We start from the raw sequence: 20305 nt of genomic DNA on the forward strand, positions 1-20305 counted from the left end.
ATTAAAAATCAAATGCCTATTCGAGCCAGCTCTGCCTAAATAGCACAAAAGATGCCATACTACATACAATACCTACTTTATTTGTATTATGTTCATTTTTTTAAATATTATCCAAACAAACAACAATGTCATTGAATCGTACCAGTAGGTATAATTATACCTACTACAGCTACTACTACTACTACTAGCAACAGAAATCGATGAGCATTTGTTAGTGCTCAAAATTATCTACGTACCAACGTACAGTCAGCAGCACCAATATCGGACACAATAAAGTACAATTAGACAGTACAATTTTAGACACTAACCAGTTTTTATCTGACTTTCAGAATTGATTGCAGATCGGAATAGGATCTTGATAGCAACACCTAATTAATTTTACATTCATAATAGTCACAATGTAACCATTGACATTGTTAACTATATTAATAGATTTAAACTTATTTATATCTAATATATAAAATTATCGGGTCAAAAATGTTTGTGACCAAACTCATTCGAAACGGCTTGACCGATTTTTATTACATTTTTGTGTGTATATTCGGTAGGTCTGGGAATAGGATGTAAATTATTTTTCATACTTCTACGCGGACGGAGTCGTGGGCAACAGCTAGTAATATGTACTTTTATCCTGGTAGGGACCAAAACCCTAATAAAAATAATACCAAATTGACAAAATTAGAACCCTAAAAAAGTTTCAACATAATGTAATCCCTGTATGTCCTACTATAATCGACAAAATAATTTAAAAAATACGATTCCTTTCCTATCTACTTGTGACTCCAAAGTGACGTTGGATCCATTCAACGAAAAAAAAATCTTTTTTTTTATATTGACACTACCGAAAATCATTTCTCAATTCAAGGATTTTTAATTTTTTTTTAGAGTTACCTATATATCTTATATTATATAATATAAAACAAAGTCGTGTTAAATAGTTACACCATTTATAACTCAAGAACGGCTCGACCAATTTTCATGATTTTTAGATTTGTCCTCGTCAGGCACAGGATGATAAGTATTCAAAACATTGGAAAATTGTCGAAAAATAAAATAAAAAAAAAACATTTACCCATACAAAATGTTCATGGCTTTCGTAACTGTCAGTTATAATATAGACCACATCCCCACACACCATTTTATATTTGCCTAGAAAAATATTTTATATAATATGGCAAAACAACGTTGGTTGATGGTTTGGAAACGCAATTGGACTCGCTCGATGGCGCTGTTGTTGGTATATATAATCATAATTTTAATGTAGTGTTTTTTCGGGCAGGACAGTGTCTGCTATATAATTCATATAGTTGGCGCAGAATGTCGCTGCCCGCGGGGTCATCAAACGTGTTTTGCTTAGTGTTGTGCTTGTGTCAAGCACACGCTATCGATAGAACTAAACTAGTGAGTACCTAATGTACTCGTATGCGCTTCAAAACAAATAGAAGATGATCAAGAAAAAAAGGGCACTTTTATTATTTATTTGTTAATGAAGGTAATTTCGAAACACTGGGTATGTGGAATGATTTAATTACAATAATGTGGGTAGTATTTAAATAAATAGTGAGTTATTATTTATTGCCTTTCATTCGTTCTTTGAAGTTTGAATAATCAATATCATGGAGGATTTTTTCACAACAACATTAAAACTATTGGTGTGGAAATTCATCAACAAGTGCACATTATTATCAAGAATAATTTGAAATTTTCAGATGAAATTAAAGAAGACCCAAGTAACTTTTAAAAAAACTGGGGTGACTGCGTTCGACATGCAGAAACTCTTCAAGAACAAAATTTGAGAAAATCATATTTACCAGAACCCTTTATCATTAATTTCAATGACGATTCCGGTGAAGATGTTTCAGATCACGATGACTTAATCTTATTTAATAATTAGCAATCGTAATTATTATTTGTCAATAAAATTGAATTAATTACTTCAAATAAATGCACATATAAAAAATAAGACTTACGAGTATTGTTCTATTTTAATCTTGTAAGCCTTTATCAATAACATATCGATACGCGCGTTGTGCTTCACTACGCGTTGCAATATGCTCCACTGTGCTCGCCCTTTTTATTGCCCCGCGCGCAGCGACATTATGCGCCAACTATAGTTATATATACATATATATATATATTATATCTAGCCTAGATTGATGCAAACTGCCGGGCAAAGGCCTTCTCCCATGTCCTCCATTCCTCCCGATCCAAAGCAGCCTGAGACCGTAGTCGTCGAAAATTACATCCAGGTCGTCCCGATATCTCCGTCTGTGCCTACCCCGCCGTCGACATTCATCCTGTGGCAACCACTGAGCTTTACCTAAAGTGCAAAATTTTATTAGTTTCCACGAGCTGCTTAAACGGTTTTCTTTTGACACTTGGGTGACATTTAAATCTAAAATAGAGTCCAATAATTTTTATACAAATAATCCGATCTAATCCCAAACAAGTACGTAATAATAAAACTGAGTAGTGAATGCACATTTCTGTATATTTTTTATGCGAACCGCTCGGTCGATTATAGGCCTAACGTTCCAAGTAGCAATTGCCGCCGCTTCACATCGGGAGAGGGTTGAGAGTGTTCGCAACCCCTCTTGGTCATTGACACCTCTAAAAGTCTTACCAAGTTTCCTTAAATGCCACCTTATATCCAGAGCTAGGACAGATCATCGCAAATCGAAAAACATCTTTAACGCTAGGAGTAGGTACGAGATGTAAGTAATAGTCTGTTATATGTATTAGGTTTTATTTTATTTGTAAATTTCTGGCTTTGTTAAGTGAACTTTTGAGAGAAGTAAACGTTTTCGATTATTCTCAAACGAATCATCTACTTGATTTTTGACGATTGTCGAGAGAAATCTAAATATCTATCTGAATAGGGAATTTCAACTAAAGATACTACAACTATATTTTAGAACTTTATAGAAGAGTCAAAATTATATAAACACATAAGTATTTTGAACAGTTGACAGTTGATTTATAAATTAATCTAATATATAAAATTTTCGGGTCAAAAATGTTTGTGACCAAACTCCTTCGAAACAGCTTGACCGATTTTTATGATTTTTTGTGCATGTTCGGTAGGTCTGAGTATAGGATGTAAACTTTTTTCATACTTCTACTCAGACGGAGTCGCGGGTAACAGCTAGTTTACTTAGGAAAATTAATGTTTAACGCAACCATAAGGGTTATGTAAAACAATCATAGGAACTTTAGGCTATTTAGTGTTGCGGACATTAAGACTGAAATAGTACATTTTGTAGAGGCTGGAAAGTAAGCAATAGATGAACGTGTTAGTACTTCGGATCGGCCTTTGATAATACGAGTTCAGCTACTGCACTTTTGGCCGAGACTAAACATTGTGCTTTTCACGACTCCTTCGAGGAAATAATAATACATTTATCCCATCCCGTCAAAACATAAATGTGAAATGAAAGCCAAGTTCAATATTATGATATATGCCTTGGTTGTTGACTTCAACGACGATCTAAATGGCTGCCAAGTTCAATGGTCAGTCCTGAAATTTATTTATAACAACATAAAATATTTAATAACAACTTAAAATATCATTTCGTCTCATAACTTAGGATATTATATTGAAGCCTAAGGTTTGACTTGGCTAGTTCTTATATACGAATTATAATTAAGTACCTGCTAAAACAGTCATGGAAGATCTCTATGTTCGATGGCTAGTTTCTACCAGCAAGCCAAATTTTCGGAAGAATCAAATAAGAACTTACTGCTTTACAAATTGCGAAGGCTATATGTTGATGTGAAATATTTTTTGAGTTATGAGGGGGTCAAAAGTGGCTCCAAATGGTTCGGGTAAAATTACACACGGTACTGCTCGCCAGTTCTGTTAGCTTGAACTTGGCTTGACACGCTACCGTGTGTCTAGAACAAAACAATCCAAAGACTGCGTTGCTCTCGCTTGGCTCTCGCCAATTTTTATTTTTCTATTGTTACATCATTATTTTTTAACTATTCAGTACTACTAAGTCCAGTAGTCAAAACCACATTCGTCAATTGTTAACTAATCAAAATTTTGAAAATCCCGTTTGTAGCTATGAGTAAACTTGATATTTTAAAGATATAATTAACAGCATATCTTACACAAACCACAGGAAATTAATAAAAATGAGTATTTAGCAGGTTTTCGTGTTGAAAGTTAACGAATTAGGACAACGATATTTAAAAAATAAAAACGGCAGCCTGTCTGCGGCAGCAAGTCAAACATGACGAGGATGTACGTGTATGCTCGCGCACTGTGCAACCTGGCTGTTCAGCTAATGCAGTGTCGTACGCAATAGGCTTAAAAAGTTAATACATACTTTAAAAAAATTAAGCATTGCGCATATCGTGCGTTTAAGAAAAAAAACACCTTGTAAAAGTCAAAAACGCATTCTCATTGGTCAATTAAATTTCATATACAGCAGACGATTAGTTTTGATGATAATTATGATGGTCCAAATGAGCCAATCGCAAGCAAGACCGTAAGAGCGTTTTCAGATTATCCGATCCGATATCGGTATCGGCGTCCGATACTGATACCGATACCGATCGGGGCAAGTAAAATGTATGAAATATGTACCTGTCTTTCAGATTATCCGATCCGATGTCAGATCATATTTTATACATTTTACTTGCCCCGATATCGGAAAACGCTCTAACATCAAACGGTCTAACACCTAAACTGGATACTAACACCATTCAGCGATATTTCGCCTGTCAAGTAACTCTTACTCTAATCCACCTGATGGTTGATCAGCTTGAAATGTATATGTGGCAGGACAATACAAGTATAGTTGACTAAAATAAAACTCGGCAAAAACCATAAATTTAATGAATATTTTAACAAAATCTTATTGTAAAAATCATTAAAAAAATACGTAGGAATAGACGTTTTAAATTGACATCATATGAGACGACGACAATAGAAAGTCCATTCTAAACTTTAATTTTCTAGAAAGAAATGCAAAAGTTTACACTTTCATTTTCTCGTGTCTTCTCTATTTTTTTAGCAAATATTCATGATTTATACGTCACTCGTTTTATTTTCCAGTTTTAAATAATTTCCAGTTATTTAAAAGAAAACTTATTTTTTATGTATCGTATTCCCTATTTTTTTTATATAAATTTGTAAGAAAACACAAAAACGTGTGAGCATAATAATATAAGTAACAGAAAATAAAACAACGTACGAAGATTCAAGTAGGGATTATAAACAATATTTTTTTAATTCCTTCCTTAGTTAAGTTCTGTGAGATAAAGTAGATATACTTAATGCCAATCCAATATAAAGAAAGTGTAAACAAACCGATTTCATCAAAATTCTTGTACACCACCCACTGGATCGAACCAATAACACATTTATCTATGATTCGTGTCTTTTAACTAGACGTCTATTTAATCACTTTTTTCACCAAAATGCACTTGATTTCAATATAATTACATTTTCATTTGAAAAATCTTCGTCAAAATCTTTATTCTTGAATGAAACTCGTATATAATCTGTAGTAGCATATACTAGCGTAGAGATGATGGAAAATTTGACATTTTAAAAATCGCTTAATACTCGATTGAATAAGCGATTATTATTTATTTACCTTAAAATTAAAAAATAGTGACTGCTTTTATAATTGAATAAACAGTCTTTGGTTTTTTTTATGGGACACTTGACACCAATTTACCTAGTCCCAAACTAAGCAAAGATTGTACTATGGATACTAGGCAACGGATAAACATACTTATATAGGTAAATACATACTTAAATACATATTAAACATCCAAGACCCGAGAACAAACTTCGTATTATTCATACAAATATCTGCCCGGCCGGAAATCGAACCCGGGACCTCAAGCTTCGTAGTCAGGTTCGCTAACCACTTGGCCATCCGGTCGTTATATTAATTCAAGTATTGCAAATAATAAAATAGACAATAATACCTACTTTGATCTATTCAATTCATAAATTAATTGATTTACTGGACAGACTAATTATTTTGCATTAGGTTCTAGGTTTTCACGTCATTAAATGTCTGTGGTCGGGTTAATGGCGTCTTTGTTTACCCTTTCTATAAATTGAATTAATATAAACCATACTATGAAATTCATTATAAAGGCAAGTCCATATTGATTATTGATATTCAGACACCAATGGTTCGTGCAAAATAATACCATGCAAGGTTGTTTGAAGTGCTTCAGAGCCGTATCAATCGATTATCAGTCATATTCTTTTACAGAGGAAACTACTCGTTTTTCTATCTCCTGACATTAAGTGCCTAATTATTTGCATAGAGACGACTGTCACACCCTCAGACACACCTTTACTATATTCCTGCAGAGATAAGTACCTATTACTGATTTTTAGTTTATTCAGTAGCGTTTCCCCATTATAACCCGATTCCTACCGGGTTGCTAAAATTTTCACCATTAGCCCTTATCCTGGCAATTTCAGCAGGTGTTTGGGAACCTGGTGCAGGTATAAAGAACTACATACCTAGCTGACTTATAATCGTGAGCTGAAGCGATTAATTCTACAGCGTGACTGGTAATTCGATCTATTCCGTGAAAGTTTTTCTAGAGCTTATTTACAATGTTTTTAGCCCAGTCAGCCAAGGATCGAAATTCAGTAATTTATTGACTTGCATAAATCAACGATTATAAAAAAAAATGTCTGACACTTCGACACTTTTTTGGAAAGGTTATAATTTCTCAATTCGTAACTTTTCCAAAAAAGTACAAATGTTGTCATCTTTTACGAAATTATTAATAAAAATAATGATAATAACAGAGCAGATAGCGGGTAGCTGAAAGCATACCTGACCCGAAATTGATTTGTTTCTGGCACTTTTGCTTCTCTGAGTACTTACACGTCCACGTCTTTGTACGTCCGAATACTTACCGAAGGTAACCTGTCCTGACCTTGACAGACAGGACAAGTGAAAATACAATACTAAAGGCAAGCAATTACTCAGAGAAAAAAAAGAGACACAAACAAATTTCGGGTCCCTAACCAAAGATTTGATTCTACGCGTATAAAGTTGCGGTCAAAAGCTGGTATAATGTAAAAGCAACTCTTTGGCAGAAAAAATTGGTTCCGTTACTTAGCTTTGATAACGACTCTATAAGGTCGGTTTTTATGGCAACTAGCGTTTGCTCCACTTTCTCCATAATTTATAATCTTCTCGTACCAGTCAAATGAACCTCGAATAAAAAGATAGAGTTGCGGGCGATAGGATAGGTATAGAGCTAGGAATATCGACGAATGCATTGCTCTAATCGATCTGCCGTATTGTTTCTCAGGCACATCGTGATACGCCTGGCCAACGTTTAGGCATATCATGAAATGGCGCCATTTCACGATATGCCTAGGAATTTCGTGATCTGGCGGATTTGACGATTGGCCGCCGACAGATACATGTATAGCTTATTCAAGGTCCCGCTACCACCATCTTACCCACTAATCCTACTACCCAGTAAATGTACCTACTTGTTATGCTATGCATAGAAGCATGTGGTATTCTATCTAAGTTCCTGTTCTTGCGACGCATTCGCAATCCTCTTGTGTTACGGTTGTTCATGAGATGGTGCTCACTCATTAGTTATTACCAACCAACACATTTGATTTTTAACCTACAAAAAAAGAATAACACGATAAGTCGATGCAATCAAAGACACAAAATCAATTAATGAATGTTTGAAAAGTAATAAATAATATGTTTTTCAGATGCCTCATACAAAAGCACTTGGTCTACACATGCATCGTCACAAGGATCACAAGGTGAGAACAGCCCGTAACTAGTGGACCATAGCCCAGTTTAGATCTAAGAGAAAAAAAATACATGTTGTACTAGGTACATTGCGGCGCTTGATTGACCACTACAAACTCGTCGACTGTACGGCCTCGCAATGTAATGCAGCTTGTTCGATTTTTCTTGCAGGACTAAACCGGGCTTTAGTTAACATCAATGTACTGCAACAGCTGGAAAAGCTACTGATTGGCTAAATTTTCATATAGATTTATATTATACTTATACTATAGAGATATTATTCATTGGCCTTTAACCGCTATTTTGCACCCGTTAATCGTTAGATCCGGCAATTGAATGGAAGTTCAGAAAATTTATGTTTCGGTCGTCATTTAGTTATTATAATATCGTATGAAGATTAGTTTACTATGCAATTATTTTTGCGTCTAATTTATAGCCTTTGTGTTATTGCACAGGCACATCTGTTTACATCCAAATCTGTTCAGCCGTTTTAACGTGAAGGAGTAACAAACACACGCGCGATATTAGTTGGATATTTTTATGTGAATATTTAGATCTATACTTTTATATTATAGCATTTTAGACAGATAGACAGACAGCGGAGTCTCAGTAATGGGGTTTGGGTACGGAACCCTTAAACTAAAAGCAAAAGGACACTAAGTAATATCGCGAATTGTTGCTATGACACGCACGCTAGCCAATACTTAAAACTGAGTTGTATAGAGTTGATCTTGACATCTCCTTTTTTACATGCCATTTAACCACACTTTCTGCCTTTTACGGTCGAACGTAAACAGCCAGTCCCCCAAAACGCGTAACCATGTCATGTACAATTTTATATTCGGCGTAAAAATCAAAACAATGGCCCCCTAAAATTATAACACGCGAGCTGCCGCCGGCGGCGCGCGCGCCGGCACGCGCCGCGCCCGGCCAGACAATACCCACCTAATTCTTTGATTGACACTTACAATATTTCGGTAAGTGATGCAATATTTTGATGATTATCGTTATATAGCGCAGCGAGAAGCAAAGGGACACCATTATCGCATCGCATGGTTCAGTCGGCACGCATTGTTGCTGATCCTGGCTCTCTACTTGGTTTCATTTGCTCAATTTGTAATTAAATATTACGAATCTCCAGTCACTTTCATATACAATTTGTTTCTTAGCGTCCTTAGCGTCTCAAAGTTTTTACACTAGCTGTTGCTCGCAACTATGTCTGCGTCCCGTGAAAACTTTCCACTTTCTCGGGATAACTGGTAATCTAGGTTTCTATAGTGAAAGATTTTTCTTATCAGATTTTTTGGAGCTTATTTATTACAAACAAACACAGAAACGATAAAATGGGTTTGTTCAATATGTACTGTTTGTCAGTCAGCACAGCATAGACAACAAAAATCATCTTGCACGTTGAGACTTATACCTACCTAGAGCTTCGATTAACTTAAAGTCGTACTTAAAGAGGTGCAATTAGTTTTAAATGGCCTATAGCTTATGCTGCATAACAAGTTCAGCTTAGTCAATTAAAATTATACAACGTTTAATGTGCCCAAAATTTTATCGACCTGTACTTCTAAAGAACATGTGCAGAATTATAACTGACTGGTTCCTAATTACAAGGTTTATTTCTAATTTTCATGTTAATTACACTATTTGTACCATCATTGTTATATGACCATGCGCTAGCAACCAGGGCGTGGTCTATTATGACCGTGGTCTATAATAAAATGTTGGCATGACTTAGGTTATCAGCAGTTTTTTTAAATGTCAACATAGTCGTTGTGTTTATATCATCTTTGCCGCTACGTTACACTTATACGGTAGGTACTCTGTACAAGGTTGATCCTAAGTACATTAAAATACAGGATGCTATTTTTGGCTCACCGTCAATAAAATAATGGTTTAGTCGTTATAGTCCCACAGAGACGTTGTAGCGTCAATCCGTGACGACTTAATGCCCCGCACAAAAGTTGTAAATGATTTAGTTGCCTCGCCCAGGGGACCAATAATACAGGGGGCCGATCATCAGAACACTCGATATTAAAATGCACTTAGCATTCTCTTAAAGCACGTTTTTAAAGTTATTAAAATAGCTACTTTTTTAAACGGCATAAAGGCTGTTATTGTTTTTTTTTTTTGTTTAAATGCTACCTAGTCACTTCACGAAGCTCTCTGGGATAGTAAGTAACCTTTAGTAAAAAAAACTTCATTATTTACTACCGAATAACGGCTAACCGACATTGCTTTGACATTGGCAAAATCATCTTTAGTATCCATGGGAAAAAAATTAGAGGTTTCAATTGAATGTGCTATTACATCACTCTTTATGAACTCTGGTGTCACATTAGCCATCGTAAAATGGCTCTACCATAGGTAATGCTTATTTTTATCAATTTAAAATGTTTGGCTTCTTGAATCTGTAGGTACAAGCAACGTAGTTAAATTAAAAGATTACAATATCGTAGCTAAATTAGAAGCGTTTAATGTAAATGGTAGGTATTTAAATATTATACAATTTTATTTATTTATTTATATAACAATTGTATTAGCTACAGTAACAGTAACTTTGAATAATATTTTTGTACAGAAAAAGAATGAAAAATAAGAAATTCTTAAAGTCACCACTGAGATTTCGTTCAAGTATAGATATTCCATTTTAAACCTAAGGCATAGCGAGCTGTGTTGCCTCAACCTAACGAATTGAATTTCCATTTGTTGTTGAAAACTTTGCTGGAATACTTTTGTACCTCGCATCATATTTTCGTTTAAAAGTAACATTAAATTTATGAAAATTAAAATAACACAATTCAGGCGACCGATGCCGAAATCGAACCCCAAAATCGTGACCCCATTGCCCCAACTCCCCCTGGAGTTTGTACAATATGAACTAAAATTAACTGACCTATAGTGTTATTTAACTAAACGGTGCTCATTTGCCGAGATTTGTGAGGTGGCCCGCTAATGTCTCCAAAAGTTAATGATTAATTAACACTGGTTGCCCACGATAAAGCCATTAATATCTTTCTGCTAGTAAGTTAACATTAGTTTAATATTAAGTGAAGTCAGAAAAATTATAAAATCAACTGTAATTCTGTAAGTACCTACTAATTTCATTAAGAAAAAAACTTCCTAATGATACTTTAAATGCGAAAGGTTGTGTGTGTGTGTGTATATATATGTTTGTTATCCCTTCACGCTAAAACGGCTGGACGGGTTTGGATGAAATTTGGTGTGTAGATAGCTGGACATCTGGAATAACATATAGGCTACTTTTTTCCCGATAATCTCACGGGATAGGGATAAAATCTCGAAATTACAACTGTTGGGCTTAGAGTCACGAAATTCGGCATAGTGACTTTTAGTGCAATGTCAATGAAAACTATGATGTAATTTTCGGGAATACCCACGGGATTTTTTTTAAATCCCGGAATTTAAATTCAACTGCTGTATCTAATTAATTACCTACGCTTGCAAAGCCGCGGGTAAACTCTAGTGTTCACGTAATTTCTAACTCGCAATGTGCATATCTTGTTACATACATGATACTATATAAACAGTTAGTAGAGGTGCATTATCTATTTTATAAAATAAAGAATGTGTATAAACACGCACAGCGCCCTGCTCTCATGGCTCCCAGCTAAAGAGAGACGAAGCGAGCCGGCGGCGGCGAAAATTAACTAAAAGTGGCTTCCATCCACCACTCTCCGTCCCGCTTACTCTTATAAACATCCTGAAAAGTGGAGGCAGATAGAGCACGAGGAAAATCGCCTGAGGCGCCCGGAGGGAAATTCTGAGCACCCTATTGTTTTGCATTCTGTGAAGCGAGAACGCGAAGAATATTACGCGAAGCGAGGATAAAAGAGAATTTAATTCCAGCTAACAATCAGAAGTTATGATCTGGATTTTTTCACTGACTTTTTATGGATTTTGTTGTTTGTATTCAATAAAAGTATGCATGTGTACACAAATCGCTTAAAAAATTTGCTATCGGAAATAAAAAAAACTGATCTAGGTACATATTACAAACACTGATCTAGCAACGTCATGGCTGCAACTTCTAAGTAAACTCACATAAATATTTTTTATGTACCTATTAAAAAAAAAAACTCACAGCTCAATAACAACAACACTGAATAAACGACGCACTCGATGATCCAGATTACTTACATTTACATAGCTTTCCCTTTACTTTTGGCTACCTACCTGAATCCCAAACTTTAGGCTGAGGTGCATCAAGCATTGCATAACTATAACTACAAATCAGCTGAATCAAAGAATGTAATTGAAGATATTAGCTTTTACCCGCGGCTTCGCTCGCGTGAACCATAAAAATTTCAAAGAAGCCAGCAATTAAGCAAGCATGCAAGTAAGCATTTAAACAAGCATGTAATTATGCAAGAAATAGTGCAAGCAAACATGCATTCAAGGCTGCATTCAAGCAAGCATGTAACCAAGCATGCAAGCAAGCATGCAAGCAAACATGGAAGCAAGCATGCAAGCAAGCATGCGAGCAACCATCTAAGCAAGCTTGCAAGCGAGCATGCAAGCAAGCATGTAAACAACAGATCAAGCAAGCATACTCCCAAATGTGCAAGAAATAGTGCAAGCAAGCATGCATACTCCCAAAGGTGCAAGAAGTATTGCAAGAAAACATGCAAGTTATTTAGTTTAAATGTTTATCACTTTGCACGTTTAAATCATTAGATACAGCGTTTGAATTGAGATTCTGGGATTTTACAAAACTCCCGTAGGAATTCCCAAAAATTACATCGTGCTGTTTTCATTGACGTTGCATTAAAAAGTACCATCCCAAATTTCAATATTTACTCTAAACTCAGTGGTTGTTATTTCGAGATTTTATCCCTATCCCGTAGGAATACCGGGATAAAAAGTAGCGTATATTTTATTCCAGATGTCCAGCTATCTACATATCAAATTTCATCCAAATTCGTCCAGCCGTTTCAGCGTGAAGGATTAACATACTCACTCAATCACTCACAAACTTTCGCATTTATAATATTAAGTAGGATGACCATCGTAGGCATAGTGACAACTGCCTACAGCAAACATAATCAATCACCCTAAAGCCGCATCAACATATCACTAAGATATCTAAAGCAGAAAATTTTAAGACCATTTGTTCAAACAACAAAAAATAGTAGGTTACATAATTATTATGTAATACTTGGTAATACCTAAGGCAAGCTCAAAAAAACAGTCCTCATTAAGTTGGAACTTCTCCAGCGAATTTCATTACTGGCCAAGCTCTGTTTGCACGCGCTCGTTCCAGCCATCGCCTTTGACAAATAGTTTTGACACGAACCTCCTTTGATCCTGTGTAATGAGAATTTAATTTGTGGTGGTGACGGGCCCTCAGACAACGGTTAAAATTTGTGTTTTTAAAGGGGCGTAAGCTTAGAAATGTTATCACACCACTGAGTAAACTGTACGGCCGATTTGCTTTACCCGATTTTGGAACATGCAAGTTTTTATTTGTAGAAATATTGGAGTGCGGGGTATTTTAAATAAAGTACTCGGTCATCTTTCTATTTTATTATTTTATCAGAAGACAAACAATGAGGCAGGTTGTCACATGTCTACAACGTCTACAATGATAATGTTATACAACTGAAAATGAACCATAATATGGAAAGATAGTAGATTGTAGCCATTTTACCCAAGACGTTCATATAGCTTGTTGTTCATATGGATAGAAACGTCGAGGGGAAAATGGGTTTAATGCTAGTTTTACTTTACACTGCTTTTCACTTTGATTACAAGGAAATGAAATATTTTTTTCATGCATTACTATAATATTATGATTTTTTTATTTTATTGGTTTATTTACATTGATTTGATTTTTTTCGAGGTGTACAAAAATTATAAATTAATAAAAACAATCTACAGGGTGTCCCAGAAGTACCACGTCACAGTGACACCAGAGGTAGGCCAGCTCAAGAGGAACCTAACCAACCTAACATGACCCCAGTAAAAGTTGCACGGTTTTCAAATACCTCTGGTGTCACTGTGACGTGGTACTTCTGGGACACCCTGTATGTAGAAACTTTTTTGTTTGTGGCTATTAACAACTTGGTCTTAGGCGAAGATTTTACTTTATGCACTAGAGCATAAAAAGTCATTTTATGTCACCTGTATCCAGCATAAATACGAACTTTACGAGCATAAGAAGTGACAAATGTTGGACTGTTAATCAAGTGGCTCGTCTAAACAAAACCAAAAAATTTACGTGTTAAATGTGAAAATAATGTAAACGTTAAAACTTTTTAATCTAGATAGTAAAAAAATGATGAAATCAGATATCTTGTAAGTCTATTTCGTTTGAAGATATAGTGGATAGTGCTTTTACTGTGCGTGGCCAATATCACAAGTATTAAGTTTCATATGATGGATGCCACGCGGGACGCTAAGGACCAGCCACGCTACAGACGACCTTGCTTTAGTAATAGAGAATATGTAAGTATTTTTTTATTGTTCAATATATCTTTATCGAAATTGAAAATACAAACTGAAATATAGATGCACAGAAAAACCAGAAAAATAAGACCAGCACTGGGAATCGAACCCAGGTCCTCGGTATTCCGTACCGCGTGCTATACCGCTACACCACTGCTGGTCAATATCTTCATCGTTTAACAAATCGAGCTGTAATAGTAGATTGTATAAAAACGAGCCATTTTACCCAAGACGTTCATATAGCCACCCGAGCCGGCACGGCGAGCAAGGGTGGATAGATACGTCGAGGGGAAAATGGATTTCATAAAAAAAATACTATGTACGTTTTATTTTTCATGCAGTACTCTAAAATTATTTTTTTAGTTCTATTGATTTATTTTAATTGAATATTATTTTTATATAAATTAAAAATTATTAAAAAAATATATACAAACTTTTGTTTGTAGCTGTTGAAACCTGATTACCCTGGTCTTAGAGAGACGAAGATTTTACTTTATTTACTAGAGCATAAAAAGTCATTTTATGTCGCCTAGATTCAGCATAAACACGAACTTTACGAGCATGAGAAGTGAAAAATATTTTTTTAAATTTAAGAAAAATCACGAAGATATGGACCTATTAAATTGTCAATTAGACAGAGAGCTCCGTCATAGAATTTGACGTCATATGGTACGACGGCCATAGTAAGTTCATACTAAATTTAATTTTTCTATAAAGAGATGGCATGCAAACGTCAATCGCTCTTATCTTGCTTATTTTTCAACAGATATTGATGATTTTTACATCATTCGTTTTTTTCCGTTTTTTATTATTAGTTATTATAAATTATTAAGGACAATTTGTGTTCCATGCTATTCCCTATTGGGATAAATATATAAATAGCATATTATTATTATAAATTTCGAACCTACTAAAATTATAAATGCGAAAGTTCGTGAGTATGTGCGTGTGTGCAGCGTGCGTGCGTTTGTTAGGTACTCCTCCACAGTAAAACGGGTGGACGGATTTGGATGTCATTTAGTATATAGATAGCTAGACGTCTAGAATAACACACAGGCTACTTTAATACCACAAGATCGGGATAAATAAACCCCTAAATTTCAACTGATGCAACAAAGTATTTTTCGCGAATTTCCACGGGTTTTTTTTAAATACGATAATTTTTATTTCAACTGCTAGATTTCACTATTAACGCATGGTTTTCTGAATTAGTAGTATGTACATACTTAAGACAGATATTTTTATAACAAAATACTTGTCAGTATCACACCGCCTGTTCCCCTAAAAATCAAACACCGAGAGACATGGAATCAAAAAAACACCCGAATCAAAGGATCCTTCCAGTGTGTTGGTTTAACACTAACAATGCGTGAAATCTGATTGTAGACTTCAAAGAGACAATCCAATTCCTCCAAAAACATCAAATTGAAAGTAAGTTGTAGGCCAAAGAGGTACGGTTCCATTTTGAAAAATGAGTGACCCCCTTGTAGCCGAAGGCATTATCTACTGCTGTGGAACAAATGGCCAGTATTATCTACGAATTGATTTTCGAGACACGGAATTTTTCATATTTGTCATGTAATCGTATTTTAATCAGATTTAGTTGGATTTTGTAATTAAATGAATACCTAAATATCTTCAATAAGGCCAATTTTATTTTACTTTTGTCGTACGTAACTTAAATTTGTCACTAACTTAATCTTATCTTTGTCTGATCCATCTTTGTTATCTTTTGTTTTGTTTGCATTATTTCCTTATTTTTATATAATTTGGTTTTTCGTTTCTCCTGTTAGTTTCTTTTCCACTACAACTTTAGTCTGAATTTATTCGTTTCTGTACAAAAATGGTTGCCTAGAAGAGATCGCTTACCGCCTATTGCCTACCCGGTTTTTATTTTTCTTAGCTCACTGTATAAACGATATTGGTATTAGATAATCTAGGCATAATTATTTAACGCAAAAGTAACTCTAGCTGTATTTCTGGCTTATCCCCAAAAATTGCTTTGTTCCTGGCGGGGCAACGATAAACGCATTAAAGAAGAAAGAATGAAAATATTTAATACAGAAAGTAAAAGTTTATTTTATTACGAGTATGAAGCAGTATCCGCATCTCTTACGCAGTGTCACATTCCGTTTTGTACACACTATCTTTTACAGAGTCTCACAGGATGAAATCTAGAAACACGTGAGATCCGTGCTATAGTTGCACGTCGCGTATAACTAAATCAAATTTAAATAATCACGAGCTTCTAACAAAGGTATTTTTATTTGAAGAATGACATTAAGTATATTTAATGACATCTCCAACATCAAATGAATCTTGTCGATGTCCAATAACGCAAAGAGTTTCGTAAATTAACAAAATGTGTTTTTTAAACAATAATGTTCATTTAGTAAATGTTTCTCATGCACGTTTTGAAGCATAAAATTGGATGAAATTGCCTTCCCAACAGCATAATTTTAATTTATTCGTAAGAAAATAATTTTGTACAGTGTAAAATCTTTTTCTCCAACTTGCTCGGAAATGTTCTCATTCATGATGGAAAAATCGACCTTCCCGGTCCATCGTTATATGCGTGGATGCGGTAATAAATTTTAAAAAAAAGTGGCATTACTTCCCGGACATGTCTGGGAAGTGTTTATTATTTTGTAGGTTTTTTACTTTTAATTTTATCCAAGACCGAAAATTCACCAAACAGCCAGCCAATTATACAATAGTCACCAACAAACCCCGAGATTTAAAAAAAACTTTGTTTTCTGCGTTTAGCTAATGCCAATAATGATTATGTGTATTAAGACTTAATTATCTTCTCGGACTGCTAAATATTTTGTAACAAAGGTATGTTTTTTAATGTTGTGCGCTTCGATCAATGATCGAAGGTTGTGCGTTTAGGAATTGCCGCTTTAACTAAAAGTAAAAGTGTATATTTATATTTAGGTACTAATGTTATAAGTTTTCTTTTCATTTATTTTGATTTTATTCTCAAGCAGAAGTTCAAACCCCAACCTCTGAGTTTTTAATTCATGTGCGAAATTACATTTGAATTTTTTACCTCGTTGCACAAACCTTTTTCATTATGTGGTACCATTTATTTTGATTACTATATTTTATGCGGAACCAAATGTACGATTCAGACCCAAAACTTTAATATCGAAATTGAGGCGGGAACGTGAATTTCATTTTGTCAAAGATTTTCTGCCGTGTTATTTTTACGAAAATAAAATGAGTTCTACAAGTAGTGATGAAACTATCCTAATGGGCACACCACAAACTCCTAACTCGTAGCGCAGCATCTTTTATCAGTAACTTTTATTACTATTAGGGGCTGTTTCACCATCCATTGATTAGTGTTAACCGGCGGTTAGGTGTGATGCCGTCCCTATTTGTTTTGTTCGAATAGACGGAGACGGCATCACATTTAACCGTCGGTTAACGCTAATCAATGGATGGTGAAACAGCCCCTTAAAGTGTTAATTTTGTTTAGATGGTAGGTAGATTCTATTGTTACATAAACACATTGGGTCGAATAAATATAATGTTTTCGTTTTATTTCCTCGCATATTTGGGGAAAAGCAGTATACAGGCCTCGGCAGGAATGTCATTTCGTGGATTGTAATTTTCGTATCTATTGAACTCATCCACGAAATGACTTTTCCCGCCCTCTGCAGTAATATACTATTATCAATTAGGTAAACTAAGATACGATAAAAGAGGTCGAGGAAAAAGGCGTTGCAGGCAGCGTATGCATCAACGACAAAAAAAAACTAAAAATATCCTGTAATGAAAAGTTTGTTTACAAGTAAGTTCATTGACCCCAATCACATGCTAAGGGTTAAACAAGTAGTTTTTAGGGTTCCGGAGCCAAAATGGCAAAAACGGAACCCTTATAGTTTCGCCATGTCTGTCTATCTGTCTGTCTGTCCGTCCGCGGCTTTGCTCAGGGACTATCAATGCGAGAAAGCTGTAATTTTGCACGGATATATATGTAAACTATGCCGACATAATGGTACAATAAAAAATTCAAAAAAAATGTTTTCTTAGGGTACCTCTCATAGACGTAAAGTGGGGGTGATTTTTTTTCTATTTTTTTTTAAATCATTAGGGGTTTGCTAAGACGATTTTTCGATACAGTGATTTGTTTGCGAAATATTCAACTTTAAAGTGCAAATTTTCATTAAAATCGAGCGTCCCCTCCCCTCTAAAATCTAAACCAGTGGGTGGAAAAATTTGAAAAAATTCATGATGGTAGTTAAGTATATCAAAATTACAAGGAAAACTATAACGGTTAAGTTTGCTTGAGAATTATTAGTAGTTTTAGAGTAAATAGCAGCCTAAGGTATAAAATATACATAAACTTGGAAGATTCCGTAAGTATAAAATACGAAATCCTTAGAAAAATATTACTTAATTTTTTCGTAATGGCTACGAAACCCTATTTTGGGCGTGTCCAACACGCTCTTGGCCGGTTTTTGTATGAATGTTTAACAGGCTGAAATTCGCAAACGGCTACATAATATTCACATAGTTTGTATAGTGAAAATATAGTGTTAAGGCTAAACTATCGCCCGTTTTCGGAAAGGTCCATCGTCCTCATCCACCCTGTATTCTATATCGGTTCGTTTGTTTCAGGCTATGGCACCAACTCGTTATCCGCTATGTCAAAGTCATCCCTCGACGCCCACACACATCTTCGTCAACCCGGTAAGTATTATAGGTACATGACCCATCTACAACAACAACCAAGTGCGAGTCGGACTCACATACTAAGGGTTCGGTACAAATATGTAGGTATATGAACGAACATCCAGTGTTAGCACAACCCCTCTGAGCTGAGCTGGCTCTGGCTGAGCCCTAAGCAAAAGTTACTAACGTAAAAGTTAGGGTCTTTAGATTTTTCTCATTGGTTGTCCTATAAAAACTATCTCCATATCAAACTTACAGTTTCTATGACAACTAGTATAGAATTCTTCGTCAATTTCTACGGAAACATCTTTTTTAATGACTCTTTTATTGATTTTTTTAGTCTTATATAAATAAAAAAATATAAAAAATATATGTAGAAACTTTGTCGTTTGTGGCTGTTGATACCTGATTGCCTGGTATTAGACGAAGATTTTATTTTATGCACAGTCAGTCATTTTATGTCGTCTGGATCCAGCATAAATACGAGCTTTACGAGCATGAGAAGTGAAAAAGGGTTTTAATATACTGACACATAGACAGACAGACAGCAGCATCATTGGTAGCTATAGCTGGTCGGAATATGATGATTATGAATATGACTAGGAATGCAATGATACGCTCTTTTGTCTATATTGTTACAGACGTTACAGTTAGGGCCTGTTTCACCACTTGTCGACTACCTTGTGTCAGATAAAAGTAATGCCGTCTTTATTTATTCAGACAAAACAAACAGAGACGGCATCGCTGATATCCGTCACTTAAAGTTAGACGACAAGTGGTGAAACAGGCCCTTAGTCTAGATACATTTATAAACGAATGTACTGATATACGATGCGGCTGTAAAATAATAAACCCAGCTGCTGGGTCCTTACTGCTGAACAACTTATAACTGGTTGTTACCTTATTAAATAAAATTCTCGATAGCCTGATTCATCAACATCATTGCTCAGCCCCAACCCTCATTATAGAGTAGTTTTGCGACGTCAATCCTTTACGAGCTATTTAGACAAATAACGAATTTGTGAAATGCCCATGGACAAAGGACAAAGCCGCGTGCGTAAACATTTAAGCAAGTTACTTAAATTTGTATAGCATACGCCACATCGGAAGTCTTCCTATACCTATTCTCATTTTTCGATTCACAGCAAGAAAAGATAACTTGAGAGTATCTAACGAACTATAAATTTTGTTCGGCCATTAGTGACCGTCCCGGCGCGGGGCGCTCGCCAAACACTCGCCGTTACTGTTTGTTGTCCACGGTCAGTTACCCAGGGTACATAAAAGCTTATTTGTGTCTGGCCTTTATTGTGTCCAAACATATTCTTTTCGGACCCCAAAGCTGGTCGCGAGCCCGTGAAGAGCCAGCGGATGTTTTT

General features: G+C 35.3%; 1 protein-coding gene across 3 annotated transcripts in view; it reads left to right on the forward strand.

Moving 5' to 3' along the window:
• The window catches only part of Ets65A (DNA-binding protein D-ETS-3), a 91231-nt gene that overhangs the window by 42438 nt on the left and 28488 nt on the right, over nt 1-20305 (forward strand). For all 3 annotated transcript variants that reach the window (XM_074094476.1, XM_074094468.1, XM_074094484.1), the window contains exons 4-5: nt 7730-7783; nt 18876-18947. In XM_074094476.1, coding sequence (XP_073950577.1) covers nt 7730-7783; nt 18876-18947 — 126 coding nt within the window. The remainder of the gene's footprint in view (nt 1-7729; nt 7784-18875; nt 18948-20305) is intronic.

The sequence above is a fragment of the Choristoneura fumiferana genome, chromosome Z (genome assembly GCF_025370935.1).
Source record: "Choristoneura fumiferana chromosome Z, NRCan_CFum_1, whole genome shotgun sequence".
Classification (NCBI taxonomy): Eukaryota; Metazoa; Arthropoda; class Insecta; order Lepidoptera; family Tortricidae; genus Choristoneura; species Choristoneura fumiferana.